The 14,843-nt window shown below is 40.5% G+C and overlaps 1 protein-coding gene across 5 annotated transcripts in view; it reads right to left on the reverse strand.

Moving 5' to 3' along the window:
• Window positions 1–336: 336 nt before the first annotated feature.
• The window catches only part of Agxt2 (alanine--glyoxylate aminotransferase 2), a 41,804-nt gene continuing 27,297 nt past the window's right edge, over window positions 337–14,843 (reverse strand). For 4 of the 5 annotated variants that reach the window (XM_019204732.1, XM_010605443.2, XM_010605440.2 and 1 more), the window contains 5 exons: window positions 13,250–13,382; window positions 12,660–12,751; window positions 10,678–10,827; window positions 6,614–6,712; window positions 337–2,710 (listed from right to left, as the gene is read on the reverse strand). In XM_019204732.1, coding sequence (XP_019060277.1) covers window positions 2,603–2,710; window positions 6,614–6,712; window positions 10,678–10,827; window positions 12,660–12,751; window positions 13,250–13,382 — 582 coding nt within the window. In that variant the 3' untranslated portion in view covers window positions 337–2,602. Of the gene's footprint in view, window positions 2,711–6,613; window positions 6,713–8,938; window positions 10,583–10,677; window positions 10,828–12,659; window positions 12,752–13,249; window positions 13,383–14,843 lie in introns of those variants that run through there. The other variant, XM_019204731.1, reaches the window with a different exon arrangement.

The raw sequence follows: 14,843 nt of genomic DNA on the forward strand, positions 1-14,843 counted from the left end.
TGTGTATACCTAACAAGGATACTCTGTAGTCCCTTACTTCCAAGGGATATCTTAGTGTCAAAAAGGTGGTTTGGGGACACATAGTGAGAGCTGTGGAATACCATAGTATTGGAGTTTGGGCTTTGTTTCTTGGGCAATGGGGACCCCAGAACTTTAGAAGACAAGAGACATGGTAATATTTATGATTTATGTGAGTGACTTTGGTACTAGAGGATAGGTTGAGAAGGGTATCAATTAGGAGGCAGTTTAAACAGTAGAGATGGGAGCCTAAATTGAGGCAGTTTTGGTATAAATGTGCCACACTGGAAAAGTTGTGTTGGAAAAAGTATTCATGAAATTTGATCAAATAACAAGAAAAATAATGTGGAAGAAAAGTATGACCTAGAATGTGAGCTTGAGATGGAAAACATCCCGTGAATAGAAAAGGAATTCAATGAGGATAGAAACTTGGTAGGTTTTTTCTTAAATTGATTGAATTCTAAATATCTTTGGAACATCCAAAAACAGTTGTCCAGAGAATTATAATTTTTGGATTGGAGCTCAGAAAAGGGTTGGAATTCAAAATGAGTATTTGGGAGCATAATAAGGTTGTTGAAATTGCAGAAGAGAGCAAGGGTGCTTACTGGGAGAGAGGGTAGCATGAAAGAAAAGACAGCTCAAGACAGAACCTTGAATTTGAGGAGTTGCAAGGAAAGAGGCTGGGAAAAAGCCATGTGAAATAGAAGGATGATATTGTAGAAGCTGAGAATGATATTACTTAAGAAGAAGCAGTTATTTAGAAAAGAATTTCAAAGAAATCATTTTTTTTTTGGTCATAAAGAAGTGATCAGTGGCTTTTTGAGAAAGCAAAATTTCCAAGGACTGAGAGACAACAAAGAGAGCCTAGTGATTGTGGCTTGGATGAGAGAGAAGGGAAGTATAAATGGTGAACAAAAACTGTTCTTGGGAAAGATTCTGTAGTGAAGAGAGGAAGAGCAATATAGCTGGAAAGGGAAACATTTCTTTTTTGTATGATTTATCAGTTTGCAAAGAATTTTTATATCCACTGACTCATTTGATTCGCAAGATAACTGCCGGAGGTAGGAAGGTCAAGTAGTGAAAGAAAACAAAAACCAAAACAAGACTTAAGAGTAAGAAGAAATGGAAAGCCTAGCTCATGGTCACTTGTTGCAAATTAAGTAGAAGAACTAAGTATAGAGCTTAAGCCATTTGGCTGAGTCCAGTGGCATTTTTGCAGAGCCAAAATGAAGTGTTTACTGTATTTGGATATTGAATTTCTTGTTAAAGGGATTTTGATCATATCCAAGAGACAGTGGGGAGCTAAAGGCAAATTTTGTCCCAGGGAATACCATTTTTAAACCAATGCCCGATGGAAATAAACCTGGCTAGTAGAACAGAAATCTCAGTGAGGCAGACATTTAGGATGTGGCTTCCAACCAGGACACAACTTCAAATAAATATCCAATCACATGCTGAGAAAGTTATTTCTCTTTCTCATTTGTGTTCAGGAGAAGGCATCACTTTGCTAGTGTATTTTTAACACATCTCAAACACTCTCTAACCTCCTTTTTTGAACAAAGAGGGAACAGGCCCCAGATAGAAATGGGTTTGTGGTGTTTGTATTCCCTCTATTTATGTTTACCTTCTGTTTATGACAAGTGATATTGATGTCTATTGTTATTATAGACAGTATACTATTAAATATATCTAAGCAAAAAATCAAATTAAGAAAAGTATTGTAAATTTTAAGACAGGTGTACCCTTATACGGGAGGAAATCTATGAATATATATTATAATAATTAAAGTATGGGAAGTTCTGAACTTGACAGGATTTAGATCAGGGTGAGCTGATGGCCATGGGAATAGACAAGAAAGGAAGACTTAAGAAAGTGAAAGGTGGGGAGGTTGTTATTGTACTAAACTATTTTGTGCATCATTTCGTTGAATGCTTTTGGCCACAGTAATGGAAAATTTAAATAAAAAAGGTTAATGCAATAAAATGAATTTATTATCATATTTCAAGTAGCCTTGAGGCAGGGTGGCTCCAGGATTGTTTGTAAATGTTTCATTGATATCACTAAGTACTCAGGTTGATCCATCTTCCAGCTTCAGCAAATAGGCTATTATCTTCAGGGTTCTCCGATAGCTAATGTGGTTCCAGGAAGCCCATTGTGATGTATGATGTTTTCAGTGCAACAAGAAGACATTTTCCTGACCTGAAGAGTGGAGGGTAAAGAACCTTTTCCCTGAAGGCACCTCCATCAAAAGATTTTCCTTTAGAGTCACCATCAACAACAACAACAAATGCCATATATTCATGCATAAAACGATTAATACAAAGTAAAATCAAATTACCGTAACTACGCTAGGGACTTATTCTGAAAGCTAAAAGCAAAGATCCTTTCCAAGAAGGATGGAATTCTCAAGTGAACAGGGGCTCTGTTAAAACATGGTGGATAGGCAGCCAACCATGTCTTGTACAACTTCCCTGGAGAGCTGCAGGTTTTCTCCCAGTAACAGTGGTTTTGAAATTCCTCAAATTCATCCTTGCATATAAGTAGGGAAGTTCTTGAGGCTTGTGTTTTATTATTTCTTAACATTTTACTTAGCTCTTTTCTCCATGTGTTGGATTAAGGCAGAACGAAATACTTCCACTGCAAAATCAGCTTCTGGCTTAGTGACACACATTGGGGGTGCAATGCGGAAGGTCTGAGGGGACAGAGAAAAACAGCAACAAATCAGCAGAGAATCAAATGCATTAAACTAAAATTTTAAAGTCTTGTTTTTATGACATTTCTCACATTTCTCTCCCTGGGTTCACCTCTTCTCCTGAGCAGTCTCCAAGTCCTCCCTTTTCCAGTATTTATGCAAGTCTTAGCACCATGTGTCTCTGTCCCATTTTCTTTTGTCATTTATTCATCGCCTGGTCTTTCTCTGAGATCCCTGGCTCCTCTCTACACTCCATTTCTGCCCCCCAACATGGGTGAGCCCCACGTCCATGTGTAAAACCCAAACAGCTGTCTTCTCTCTTCTGATGGCCACAACTCCTAGAACCTTCATCTCTATTCTGCAGCCATTCACACCCGTGATCTGTGCCAAGAGAATGACCCAATTCATCATTTTGATTACACCTACCCTTTTTATGAAAAGCCTCCTTATCCTTCATTATCTGTAGTTCTTTCTCCCCAGTTATTATTATTTCTTCTTTTCATTCTTATGCAGTTTGGGGCACAGAGTTGACCAAACTGCTCTTTTATCTGTCCCCTCATTTTGCATGCATTTTCACCCCAATTCTCTGCACCCTAGAGACTGCATCCAGTCTCAGCCTAGATTAAAGCTATACTGCTTTACTCCAACCTACATGGCTGAGAAGTGTTAACAAAACTGATTACACAGTAAACCTGACTGACAACACTAAACATTCAGCCTTCAACTTCTGAGATTTTCTTGTCCTCTGCCAGCTTCCTTTCTTCTTCCTTTTTTTTTTTTTTTTTTTTTTTTTTTTTTTTTTTTTTTTGGTACTGGGGATTCAGCTTGGGTCCTTGTGCTTGCAAGGCAGGCCACTGAACCTCTGAGCTAAATCCCCGGCCCTGCCAGCTTCCTTTCTCGTTTCAATTACTATAATTCTCAATTTCTTCTCTTAACTATTCATATTTCTATTTCATATACAGTCATGCCTCATATTTTTAGAGAAAATTGAAGCCTCCAAGCAATAGATTTCTATAAATTTGTTTGTTCCATGCTTATATCCTTTCCTGAAGGCTCACAGCTATCTTTCTTATTCAGCTCTAAATTGTCCGCTTGTTCCCCTGACCTTAGATACTCCCACTGTGTTCATCTAGGTAACATCATCGTGTTCTCTTGCCCCTCAACTGTTTTTCAACTTCCCCCCAGCCTATAAAGAAGCAGGCTTAACGTGCTCATAATCCAAATCCAAACCACACCAAATAAGAATCTGTCCCTTCTAGCTGCTCTGCAAGTGCTATCTTGCTTTAATCCAAATCTTAAAAGACTGTGCGTTGGCCACGATTTTCCCTGAATCCTTCCCTGCTTGACATCACAACCCTCTGTAGTCTAGTTTCTTCACCTTTCGGACATCATTGTACTCAAATGACTTGCAAGATGTGCATTTCTCCACCCCTGGACCTTCCTGGCTTTCTCTGGCTGCACTTGACACTGGACCTTCCTTCTTCCTGAACCTCTCCATTCTTTCTTTTCTATAATTCTACCTTCTTCCAGCTCTCCTCACATGTGCCTATCCTTTTCTGCTCTTCCGCAGGCACCTTCTTCTTCTACCCACTAAATGTTACTCTTATGTAGGTTTTTCACTGTGCTTCTCAGCCAATCACTAGGCTTCCCTTAAAATGCCCTTATCTTACCACCTTTGTGCTGATGGCTCCCAGTCATGAGCTTCCCCTTTTCCCCAAGCTGCACACTTGAAGACAAAGCCAGATGTTTGTAAGCCTCTCAAACGGAGCCTGTTCAGAGATGAATTCATTCACATCTACCCTAAACCAAGTCAGAAATAAGGGATTGATCCTTGACTCTCTTTCACTCTTCATATCCAAGTCCTGTGCATTTTACTGCCAGAATTATCCTCAGAATACCTCTTCTATCCTTCCTACAACAGCTTACGGTCGAACAGCATCCTCTCCCCATTCCTACTCAGGCTCACTGCCTTCAGTCTTGGCCCTTTAGGTTTATCTCTTTCAAAGGACACACTGAGAAATCAAACTGTCTCGGTTGGAATCTTGATTCTGACACTGACTAGCTACGCAACTGGGGCAATTAACTGAACCTCTCTGCACCTATTTATTTTATAGAATAAGGATAAGGGTAGTACTTACTTTCTAGGCTTGTTGGGGGTATTTAATGGGTCAGCACATATGTGCAAAGTGAGGAGAACAGTGCTTGACAAGGAGAATGGGCTTCTGATTGTTTCCACTCACTGCCTTGAGCCTTATGCTTCAGCCACCCCAGCCTGTGCACAATCGTTTCACTCTGCCATGTTCCTGTGTGCACTTCAACTCTCCGCCATTGGTTAAGACACTGCTAGCCAGAAAGGATGGTCTAGACATCCACTCTCTTTGTGCCTATAACACCTCTTTTTATACTTATAAATGAGCTTACTACATTGTATTTAATTCCCCATTTATTATTTTTGCTCTTCCATCAACTTTATGAGGGACTACATTTTACCATTGTGGTTTCAGTTCCCAGTATATCATCTGCTGCTTAGCCCTTATGATTCGTGTTTGTCAAGTAACCAAGAGCTAGCCAAGCAAATGAACAATTAGTTGTTTCATATCTTATGACTTGTATGTCTTAGATTCTAGTAATTATATGATTTGACTTGTTAAAATATGTATAAAGTTTATATAGAGATCTCTCCTGACTGCTTCAATTTTCTCTGAAAAGTGTGAGGTGAGGACTGGGTACTTCAGCATCCATGGATATCATGAGAGGCAAGAATGGAGAAGAAAACTGGGAAGAATGAGGGATGTTTAAATTGGTAAAAATACTAAATTACTGTTAGAGAAGAAGTTCTGATATTCCACTGCGCATGAGGTGATTATAGAAAACAACGCACTGCATGTTTCAAAAAACTTGATTTTGAATGTTCTCACTACAAAGAAACAATAAATGAGATAGATATTCTTACCTTAATTTGGACATTAAACTATAATATATATTATATATATGTGTATAATAATATATATGTGTATATGTGTATATATATTTTATATATAATATATATATATATGTGTGTGTGTGTGTGTGTGTGTGTGTGTGTGTGCGTGCCCCATGCTACCCCATAAATGTGTACACTTATTGTGTCATAATTTTTTTAAATGTTAAAAAATGGGCAAGAAAGATGACAACGGACAAGAATCATTTCGGAGAAGGGCAGAAGTTACCGTCACGCCTCAACCTTGGAGGGCTTGAAAGATTTAGGGCCAGGTCCGGTTTCTCAGAGCAGCACCCTCCCTTGCCCGCGGCGCGGGGAAAGGTCAAGATCCGGGCTGTGCAGTCTGAGTAGGCTTTTCTAGAAAGGAAGCACAGAGAGCTCCCCGCCCGAATCTTCGGAGGGAGATGGGCAGTAGGAGTGGCCGACGTTGAGACCACGCCCAGGATGAGCGCCCACCCCTCCTGCAAGGGTCCTCTGGGCCTTCCAGGGCTGTTAGGTTGCTTCCTGACTCAACAAAGACACACTAAGCAGGTTCAGAAAGCTGAATTCAGGGCTAAGAGTGGCTGATTGCCTAAGAGTGCTTTAAAAGGAATGAAATTAATTCATACATGCGACAAACTTTTAATTGCGTGACTCTTATGTTCTGTTTAATCACTTGTATTGTAAATCGTCTGGTTTGGCTGTATATTCTATATATGCTTATTTTATCTTTTCCCCAGAGCTGAGATAATCAAATCATTTTACCACAGCTCTCCCTAGTGTTCAAAAGGCTTCACTGCCCTCTTTTTGAACATACCTGAGCACTATCTCTAGAAGAGGGTTGAGTGCGTAGAACAATCAGTGAAGAAAAGCCACCAGCACTGTGACATAAGGAAAGCGCCAATTTAAAGTGATAAGTTAGACACCCGTCTTGTTGTTCTTACCTGAGAAAAAGTGCCACCTCTGCCGAGCAGGAGCCCCATATCCTTGCAGTCCTCATGGATTTGATTTACTTCATCACAAGGAAGAGGCTGGCGGTTCACCTGTGAATGCATTTAAAAAGTGTTTTCTATTTGGTGTTTGAGTGGTTAGAGGAGTTATTTCCTAACAAGGAGAAAACAAAACAAAACAACTCCAAACCAAAATTCAAGCAATCCATGCTCTGGAAATTAAATAAAACTGTGAATTGCTGGATGAGATTTTTGGAGGGAATCCTTAAAAGTATTTGTTTTTATTCCACTTCATCCCAAATCTCTAATGACAACATGAAGTTCCATGCAGATGGCCAAGATCTTGGCTCTACTACCAGCTATCCTGGGAGTTCACTTCTTACTAGAAGAATTTGGAGTCGGTTTAATTTGTGTTGAAATTCTGCTCAACTCTTCACGGTGTCCTGACCGCGTAGAGAGCTCCTTTCAAAGTCCAGGGGCTGACTCAGCAATTGCAATTGCGCAAGTAGTCCAGGGGTTTCCTGGGCTACAGCAGGAAAGGGGCCTCAAAATCTGCTCTGTCTCTCCCAAAAGTTCCTGCTCCAGGGTCAGGGAACGTAAGCACTTCAGGAGGCAAGAGGCTCTGTCAGATTCCTAGGCATCTGATGTTGTTTCCCAACCTGAGGCCTCAACCACATCAATGCTTACTGAGGACATTGCGCTGGAATCTGCCATTTCAGTCTGTGAACACAAATACCTCCTACTAACTTAATTGTTTCAAGTCTGCTTGTGCCTACTTTACCTGGAAGCCCTCACGGTATGAATATTTGGGCCTCGTGTTAAGCCAAATTAAAGTATTTGGGGCAGGCCTTAGGATTTGTATTTTAAAAATTGTCCTCAGGTAGGTGGGGAACTCCAGTCCTCCTCAAGAAGCCCTTGGTGCTGTTGCTGCCCATGTCCCCCTCTTTCTTCCAAAGACCAGTCAGGGAACATCTGTGCTGGGCCTCGTTGTTTGGTTTTCAATGTTTCAGACATGATCCTTGCTCATGGCTCAGCCTCTGCAGGTAGAGCAGTTTTCTTCAGTGCACTGAGCTTCTTTGTTTTCCTCTGGGTTTCCTACACATGCTCCCTCTGGGCTCTGCCATTCACTCCCTTCCTCCCACCAGCCTTTCAACTCTCTCCCAAATCCTTCATTCTTTGTAAGGGACTAGTATCTGAGAGCACAATATGGCTGGGCTTCCTAGAGATGCTTGAGTTTTTCTCTATCTTAAAGCTGTACGATAAGGAAAGGAACATTCCCACAGGTTTTGTTCTTCTTAAAGCCCTAAGATCCCTAAGGTGCTGTCAAAATGCCCTGTACTTTCTAAGGCTTTATTAATACAGTATTTTATTAATTTAAATTGCATAATTGCAGGAGACATAGAGTGTTTAAAGTTCAAACTATAAAAATAGGCATTTTTCTGACCATATTTGAAATTTGCAGTTTTTCAAAATTCATGGGTGCTCTAGGAATGTAATCACCATGAATTTCAGGGGTCCACTGTACTATATCTTGGACACCTTTCCATATGAGTATATTTCTTTACTTAGTCTCCTTAAAGATCGCCTAGTATTTCATTATTTGCCAGTAATTCTTTCCATTTCCTATTATTGAGCAATTAGATTGTTTCCAAATTTTCATGACTATAAATAACACCACCAATATTCCTGTTCATATATATCTTCATATGTGTTTTTGAGTATTTTTTTAGGACACAATTGTGGGAGTGGAATTGCAAGGTCAAAAATGTATAGACATTTCCAATTTTTATACATACAGAAAAATGTACCAATTTATATCCTCACTGAAAGCATGTGGGAGTATCTATTTGTGGTTATGCTAAATAGAACTATAGCAATAACTATAACTATAAGTATAACATCTGGGATGCTTTAATTATGCGAGTGTGCCCTGAAGTGTTGCAGGGACTTGAAACCAATGTACAAAAACAAAGCACTGTTTGCTTTCTGACCTCAAGAGTATACAAATTATTTAGGAAAATAAGTTATTTACACATTAAAAAACTGAGTCAATAAATACACGGTAGATGCCAAAAAATGAATGTTTCTTCCCCTTGACCCCTCCACATTCCTTCCAGTTTATGTCATGAGGATGGAGGCTTCATGAATAAAATCAGTTCCCTTACAAAAGGCGCAGAGAGCTCCCTTCTGCAAGTTACAGAAGAGAGGAAGTGGGCCCTCACCCGACACTGATTTATGGAAACTTTGATCTTGGACTTTTCAGTCTCCAGAATTGTGATAAATACATTTCTGTCATTTATGAGGTACATAAACTAAAGGCCTTTGTTATAGCAGCCAGAACTAAGACAGTGGAAAGGATCTTTCCAAAAGAGTACCTTCAACAGTTAATACCCAAGGAATCCTCTGAAGGCCAAGGCTCTTGCATGGGGAGAGTTAGGTAGGCTTTTCGGAGGAGGTGTGATGCAGAGCTGGACCTTGGAGAAGACTAGGACTTCGGTACATAGAGACATAAAGAAGTGTGCTGCATTTTGTGATGGAGGACAAGTCAACACGTGGGCTTAATAGAATGAATGGTATTAAGGGGACAGTGACTAGAATTGGGGATTGGAAGAGCTGAGATTCAAATCAGTGTCCAAGCTTATTTGGCAAAACAAAGTAGAAATGAGCTCATTCTCCAGATACTGCTTTACAACTTGTTTTACTTTTCTACAATATAGTTGGACCATCTCTCCATATCTATGCCATCGTAGTAGGAATATGCTGTAATTAACATCAGTGGCCTTTTGGGTGAATTCTGATGTTTTGGAATGACAAAGTTGTGATGAATATCTTTGTTCATGTGACTCTGACCATGTAGAAATTGTGTTTGGAATAGCCCCACCCCTCCTTTCCCACTGAGTTTTCTTCTCTGAATTCTTAACTTTGAGTATAGATATATATATTTAGGAAGTTCCTGGGGTGGGGACTAGGATAGACTTTTAAAACAACCTTGTACTGGGCCACAGCTGAAGATCTGTACAGAGTGGCTCATGAGCTAGAGAGGTTCACCTTGTTTATTCTTTGTTTTTCTACTGTCTTCCCTGAGCTTTCAAATCTTATTTAAATTGGCCAGCTTTGTGCTGGCTTTGCCATATGGCATTAATGGAAGAGTTTTATATTCATGGTGTGGCCTGAATATTAAAATAATTGAGCATCAATCCTTCTAAAATAGTATGGTAAGACCAAATGTGTAGCAAGAAATTAATCAAGGGAAATTGGATCCCGTGGACAGAAATTAGGGTTATGAGGTTGGCCTGGGGACTCTTCATTATGCCATGGTTTCCTTTCTTTTCTCTCCTCAGAGTGGGACTCTGCTTCCCTGGAAGAAAGGCTTGATTTCCTACTGGCATGGATTTTAGAGTCAGCAGTAACATAAATAGACAAGCAACAGAAGGATTTGAGAGATGAGGCATCCACAGGAGTCACAGATTATTTTGTAATATTGAAACTGGGAGTGGGAAGAATGGCAGAGGGCGAGAAACACAAACAGTGATATTGGGAGAAACAGTGCTAAATCCACTCGTCATACTGAGTTCAAGATATCAGTGGAGTACGTAGTACGTTCATCCCTGGTCACTCAGAGACTGAAAGGCATTCAAAATCAATCAAACAAATACAAAATGGAATACATCTTTAACACCCTCACCCCAAACCTTCTCCATGGCTTTCTTCATTTTCAGTAGCTCTCCTGGCTACCTGCCCTTTCCCAAATAATTTCTTCTATTCCACGTATTTCCAAGAATTCATTCATTGCCCATATTCTCTATTTAGTCTGGTAAAAGTAATATTAGCTCTCCTTTCCAGCTCTCCTCTACATCTCAGATTTCCCCATGACCTGCTAACATTTTCTTCATACTCAATACCCGCTACTTATCTTGCAAGGAAGGACTTTACTGAGTCTTGCTGTCTGCAGATGCTTCCTCCCTGAAAATAAATGAGGGGAGCTTTGAGATGAATTCCCTACACTAACTCCTGCTGGCTCCCAGCAGCCAGCAAGTGAGCACCGGCTCAGGACCTACCTTATCCTGCACCATTTCAATCCCTATCATGAGGCCTTTGCCTCGGACATCTCCAACAGTGTCAAACTCATCTCGCAGCTTAGCAAACTTCAGTAACATGTAGGTGCCAACTTCTTGACTGTTGTCCTGTGCTTTTTCTTCTTTAATCACCTGTTGAGAGAAAGTGCCAATGACTTTACATGAAGAAGGTTCTATAAGATTGACTGAGAAGCACAGAGATATTTATGCATGATTTTTTTTCTTTTTGCAGCATGAGGGATTGATCCCAGAACCTACAGAGTGAGCTCATTCCTAGTCCTTTTATACACACACACACACACACACACACACACACACACACACATAATTTTGAGACACTGGGTCTCACTAAATTACCCAGGCCTAGGCTCAATCTTGTGATCCTTCTGCACACATAATTTAGACACTGGGTCTCACTAAATTACCCAGGCCTAGGCTCAATCTTGTGATCCTTCTGCCTCAGCCTCCCAAAGTACTAAGGATTATAGGTATATGCCACCGTGTCAGCTTCCATAATCTTTATAATAATTTAACCAGACAAATAGAAACCGGGACAAAATCTAGTGTGCATTCACTGTGGCCTTGGTAGAAAGGTTGTTTCCTCCAGATACCTCCTCCTTTCAGGGATGAGTAAGAATTTAGGAGATAGTGTGAGTTTGTCCAGGTGTAGTCAGTAACACAAATTCTAGAAGTTCACTATTTCCAGGCTGTGTGGAGAACTAAGATACAGAACTGAGAAAGACAAAGGTTCTAAAGAAAGAACATTTCATTTCCCTCCTGGGGGATGGTGACCTTTGTCCAGCAGCCCATACCCTGACACAGGCTCTCATAGCCCAAGCACTTTAGCTTGGAGCTGGCTTCTTTAGCCAAGCTGAGCTCTTTTATGCCCAGAGAGAGGTAGGGCACCTGGAGATATAAAAGGATTCTCATTTAAATTCCACTCACAAAAGATACTTGTGACTTTGGATAAGACATACGAAATATAATGCCTTTATATTTAGCTGATAATGAGTGCATGACTCCAGGTAAATCTTGACGGCTTTACCACTTATTGCTATACTTAAACCCTCTCTACCTTCTAAATTGGGTACAAATGAGAAAACAATTAACAACAACAAAAGAGCCGGCATTGTCTACAAAATGAAATAAATGATATATTCTTACCCTCACTCTTTGATCCCATGATTTAGCCATATTTGAAGATGAGTGTTTAATCAACAAAACCACTAAATACTTTTAAATTTAATTATTTTTGAAAAAGGTAAATCACATTCACCATTCAAAAATCAGGAAGTATAAAAGTATAGCCAGTAGAATGACTCTTGTGATCCTTGACTCCAAACAAGTTGTTCTTGCTATAAGTAACTGCTGTTATTATCTTTCTGGATATTTTCCAGAAATACACCATACTTAAGCAAATGGTATTTTGTCAAGGACATTTTAAAAAAGACATTTTTAACAGAAAAATTGGCTGTCACCAGGCTTAATCGAGACAGGGCTGAACAATTGTTTATATAGGTGAATTACCTGGCTGGAATAAAATAACTTACTTTGTCTTTGGTCCTTTAATTTATTACAGCATAACAAAGGAAAGGAAGAAAATTACCCACACAATACGGGGCCAAAATTAAAAGGGAAAAATGGATGGCAGTTACTAACTATCCATAAAAAGCTACTCAGATAACAAAACATTTTCCATGGTCCCCCCTGCTAGGGGAACCCTTATGCTTCCCATGTATATAAAGGTGATTATATATTATTTCTTATTCAAGTACCCAAAGCAGATTTTTAAAAATGGCCAAGGGGATAATGGGAATAATTACTACAAGCCTAACTTAAGTTGAAAAATTACTTGTTAACTTCCCCCTTTAAGACAATGTGATAGAGTTATGACGATGTGTGTGGCTTTGGAATTGTAGTTTCATGAAATGTATGATGTAGGCAATGTGGCTGCTGGAACGCACCTCAAGCACAGCGGATCCGATGGCGCAGGCCATGGGGTTCCCTCCAAAGGTGTTGAAATGAAGCATACATCTAGCCAAGGATCTGGCAATTTCTAGGAGAAAGTAAAATGTAGATAGAGTAACGCATCCCATCTGTCACCTCCCATCACACACGTTCCTGTTATAAATGTTCTGGATACGTGAGATGCAATGTGCTGTTCTCTTTTGTTGAGACATGCGCAGAGCTCTTGGGCCTGTAGCTGATCGGTATGGTAAGACCAAGTAATCATGTAGGTGTTTCTTTCAAGAACATGATTTTGGAGAAATTTTAGGGCAGGTTTTGTGGCATATTTTCCTACCGCCTGTGAGTGTGGTGGAGCCCTAAATTTAATTGAGGAATGGAAGAATTAGTTTTATTTTTAGAAAAGAGCAGCAGAAAAGGCTTTTTTCCCCATCTGCCTCACAGTCTGGCAGACTGATTGCTTCTCTTCTTCATTTTCTTAGGAAGTGCCTCAAGTGGTTCCCATCATTGCCTCCAACCTATGCAAGTGTTAGTCCACACGCTTTATACCAGTTGTGGGAAGCCCAAAGGCTGACACTTGGGGTCCTACCTTGAGTTGTCACAACTGCTGCCATGGGAAAGCCATTTCCAATCCCTTTAGCCATGGTGACAATGTCAGGTAGAACTTCATGGGTTTGGAAGCCCCAGAAATGAGAGCCCAACCTTCCAAATCCTGTCTGTACCTGATGAAAAAAGATTCAAAATCACTGGAAACCTTTTGGGAAAAGCCTGTCCCCCCAGCTCCTGTTCTCTTCCTCATCATCTAGTTCTCCTGGTCCTCTCTCTCCTCTTTTTGTTCCTCTTCCATTCTCTCCTCCATATCATCACCACCACCCTTGTTCTGTTCCTCAACCTGTGTCTACGTTTTTAGGCACCAAAACCTATTTACCAGCTTGGTGCAATTCTGGATATGTTTCTTAAGTCTTCTGCGTCTTGCTTAACTTCACTGCCAAGTAGGAATATTAATTTCAATACATCACAGAGCTGCTATGAGGAGCCTCTAAATAATGCATGTGGGAAAGTTCACCATGATGAACAGTTCTTAACAAGCATTTCCTGTGTGCAAGTCAGTGGGTAGAAAAGTGGAGAAGCTGATTCTGGCCCAGGCTGGAGGAGTAGGAGTTGCTGTCTGTCCAGTGGGCCCCTCAGCCCAGATAGATTGGTTGTGCTCCCCTTTTCCTGAGAACTGTGTTAGGAGAATGGCCAGCCAAGTCAGTGAGCTCAGGGTTGAACGTCTCCACTCTAGAGGTTGCTGTGGTTTGGACTGAAAGTAGGCCTGAGTTTTTGTGCATGCTCTCTTCTCTCTAGAAGATCCTCTTCCTGCCTCTTTTGTTTTATTTATTTAGTTTTTTGGCACTGGGGATTAAACTTGGGACCTTGCACTTGTAAGGCAGGCAGCAGAACCACTGATCTAAATCCCTGACTCTCTCTCCCTGCCTCTTCATCTCAATAACTTGTCTTTTGAGACCCAACTGCATGGTCACCTGTTCTAGGACACTTTTCCTGAGCCCAGTAGGATCCCACTCAAGGCAATCTGGACATGTTGCTGGCAGAGCCTCTCACCATAGATTATCATTCCCAATGTATATATTTGATGGCAGGGACCACTCATTCCTCCTCTGTCCACAACACCTAGCACAGGGCTTGATACAAAATAGACACAGTGCTTGTAGAATGAATTAAAGAATGGCAGAATATTCACACCAGGGAAACTATTTACTAATAAGATTACTGACATTTAGAAATGGGAGGAAAGGAGCTAAAGGTGTAGGGAAGGTGTGATACGTAGGGGAAGAACAAAAAGGGAAAAGAAAAAAATGTGAGAGAATGAAAAGATGAAAATAAAGTGTTTGTAGATGGGGAGGGGAGGAGGGGGTGAAGGGAGGGCAGAGGTAAGGGGAAAAAATGAGAATCAAGACTTGCCATGTAAAGGTACATGATCCCAACAATGAATGTAACTGTACTGTATCCCTAAATGTACCAATAAACTCAATAAAAAAAAAAAAGAATGGCAGAAACATCCTTTTGAACAAAGCCTCATGAACATCTCCCTGCAAGTTTCTGCTTCAGCCTTAGGTCCTTTGGTCTCTTTCTGGCTCAGTGTCTCTCTTGCTTTGCACATACACTACACATTCTCGGGTGGG

The sequence above is a fragment of the Fukomys damarensis genome, unplaced genomic scaffold (genome assembly GCF_012274545.1).
Source record: "Fukomys damarensis isolate Sample0158 unplaced genomic scaffold, DMR_v1.0_HiC HiC_scaffold_1, whole genome shotgun sequence".
Classification (NCBI taxonomy): domain Eukaryota; kingdom Metazoa; phylum Chordata; class Mammalia; order Rodentia; family Bathyergidae; genus Fukomys; species Fukomys damarensis.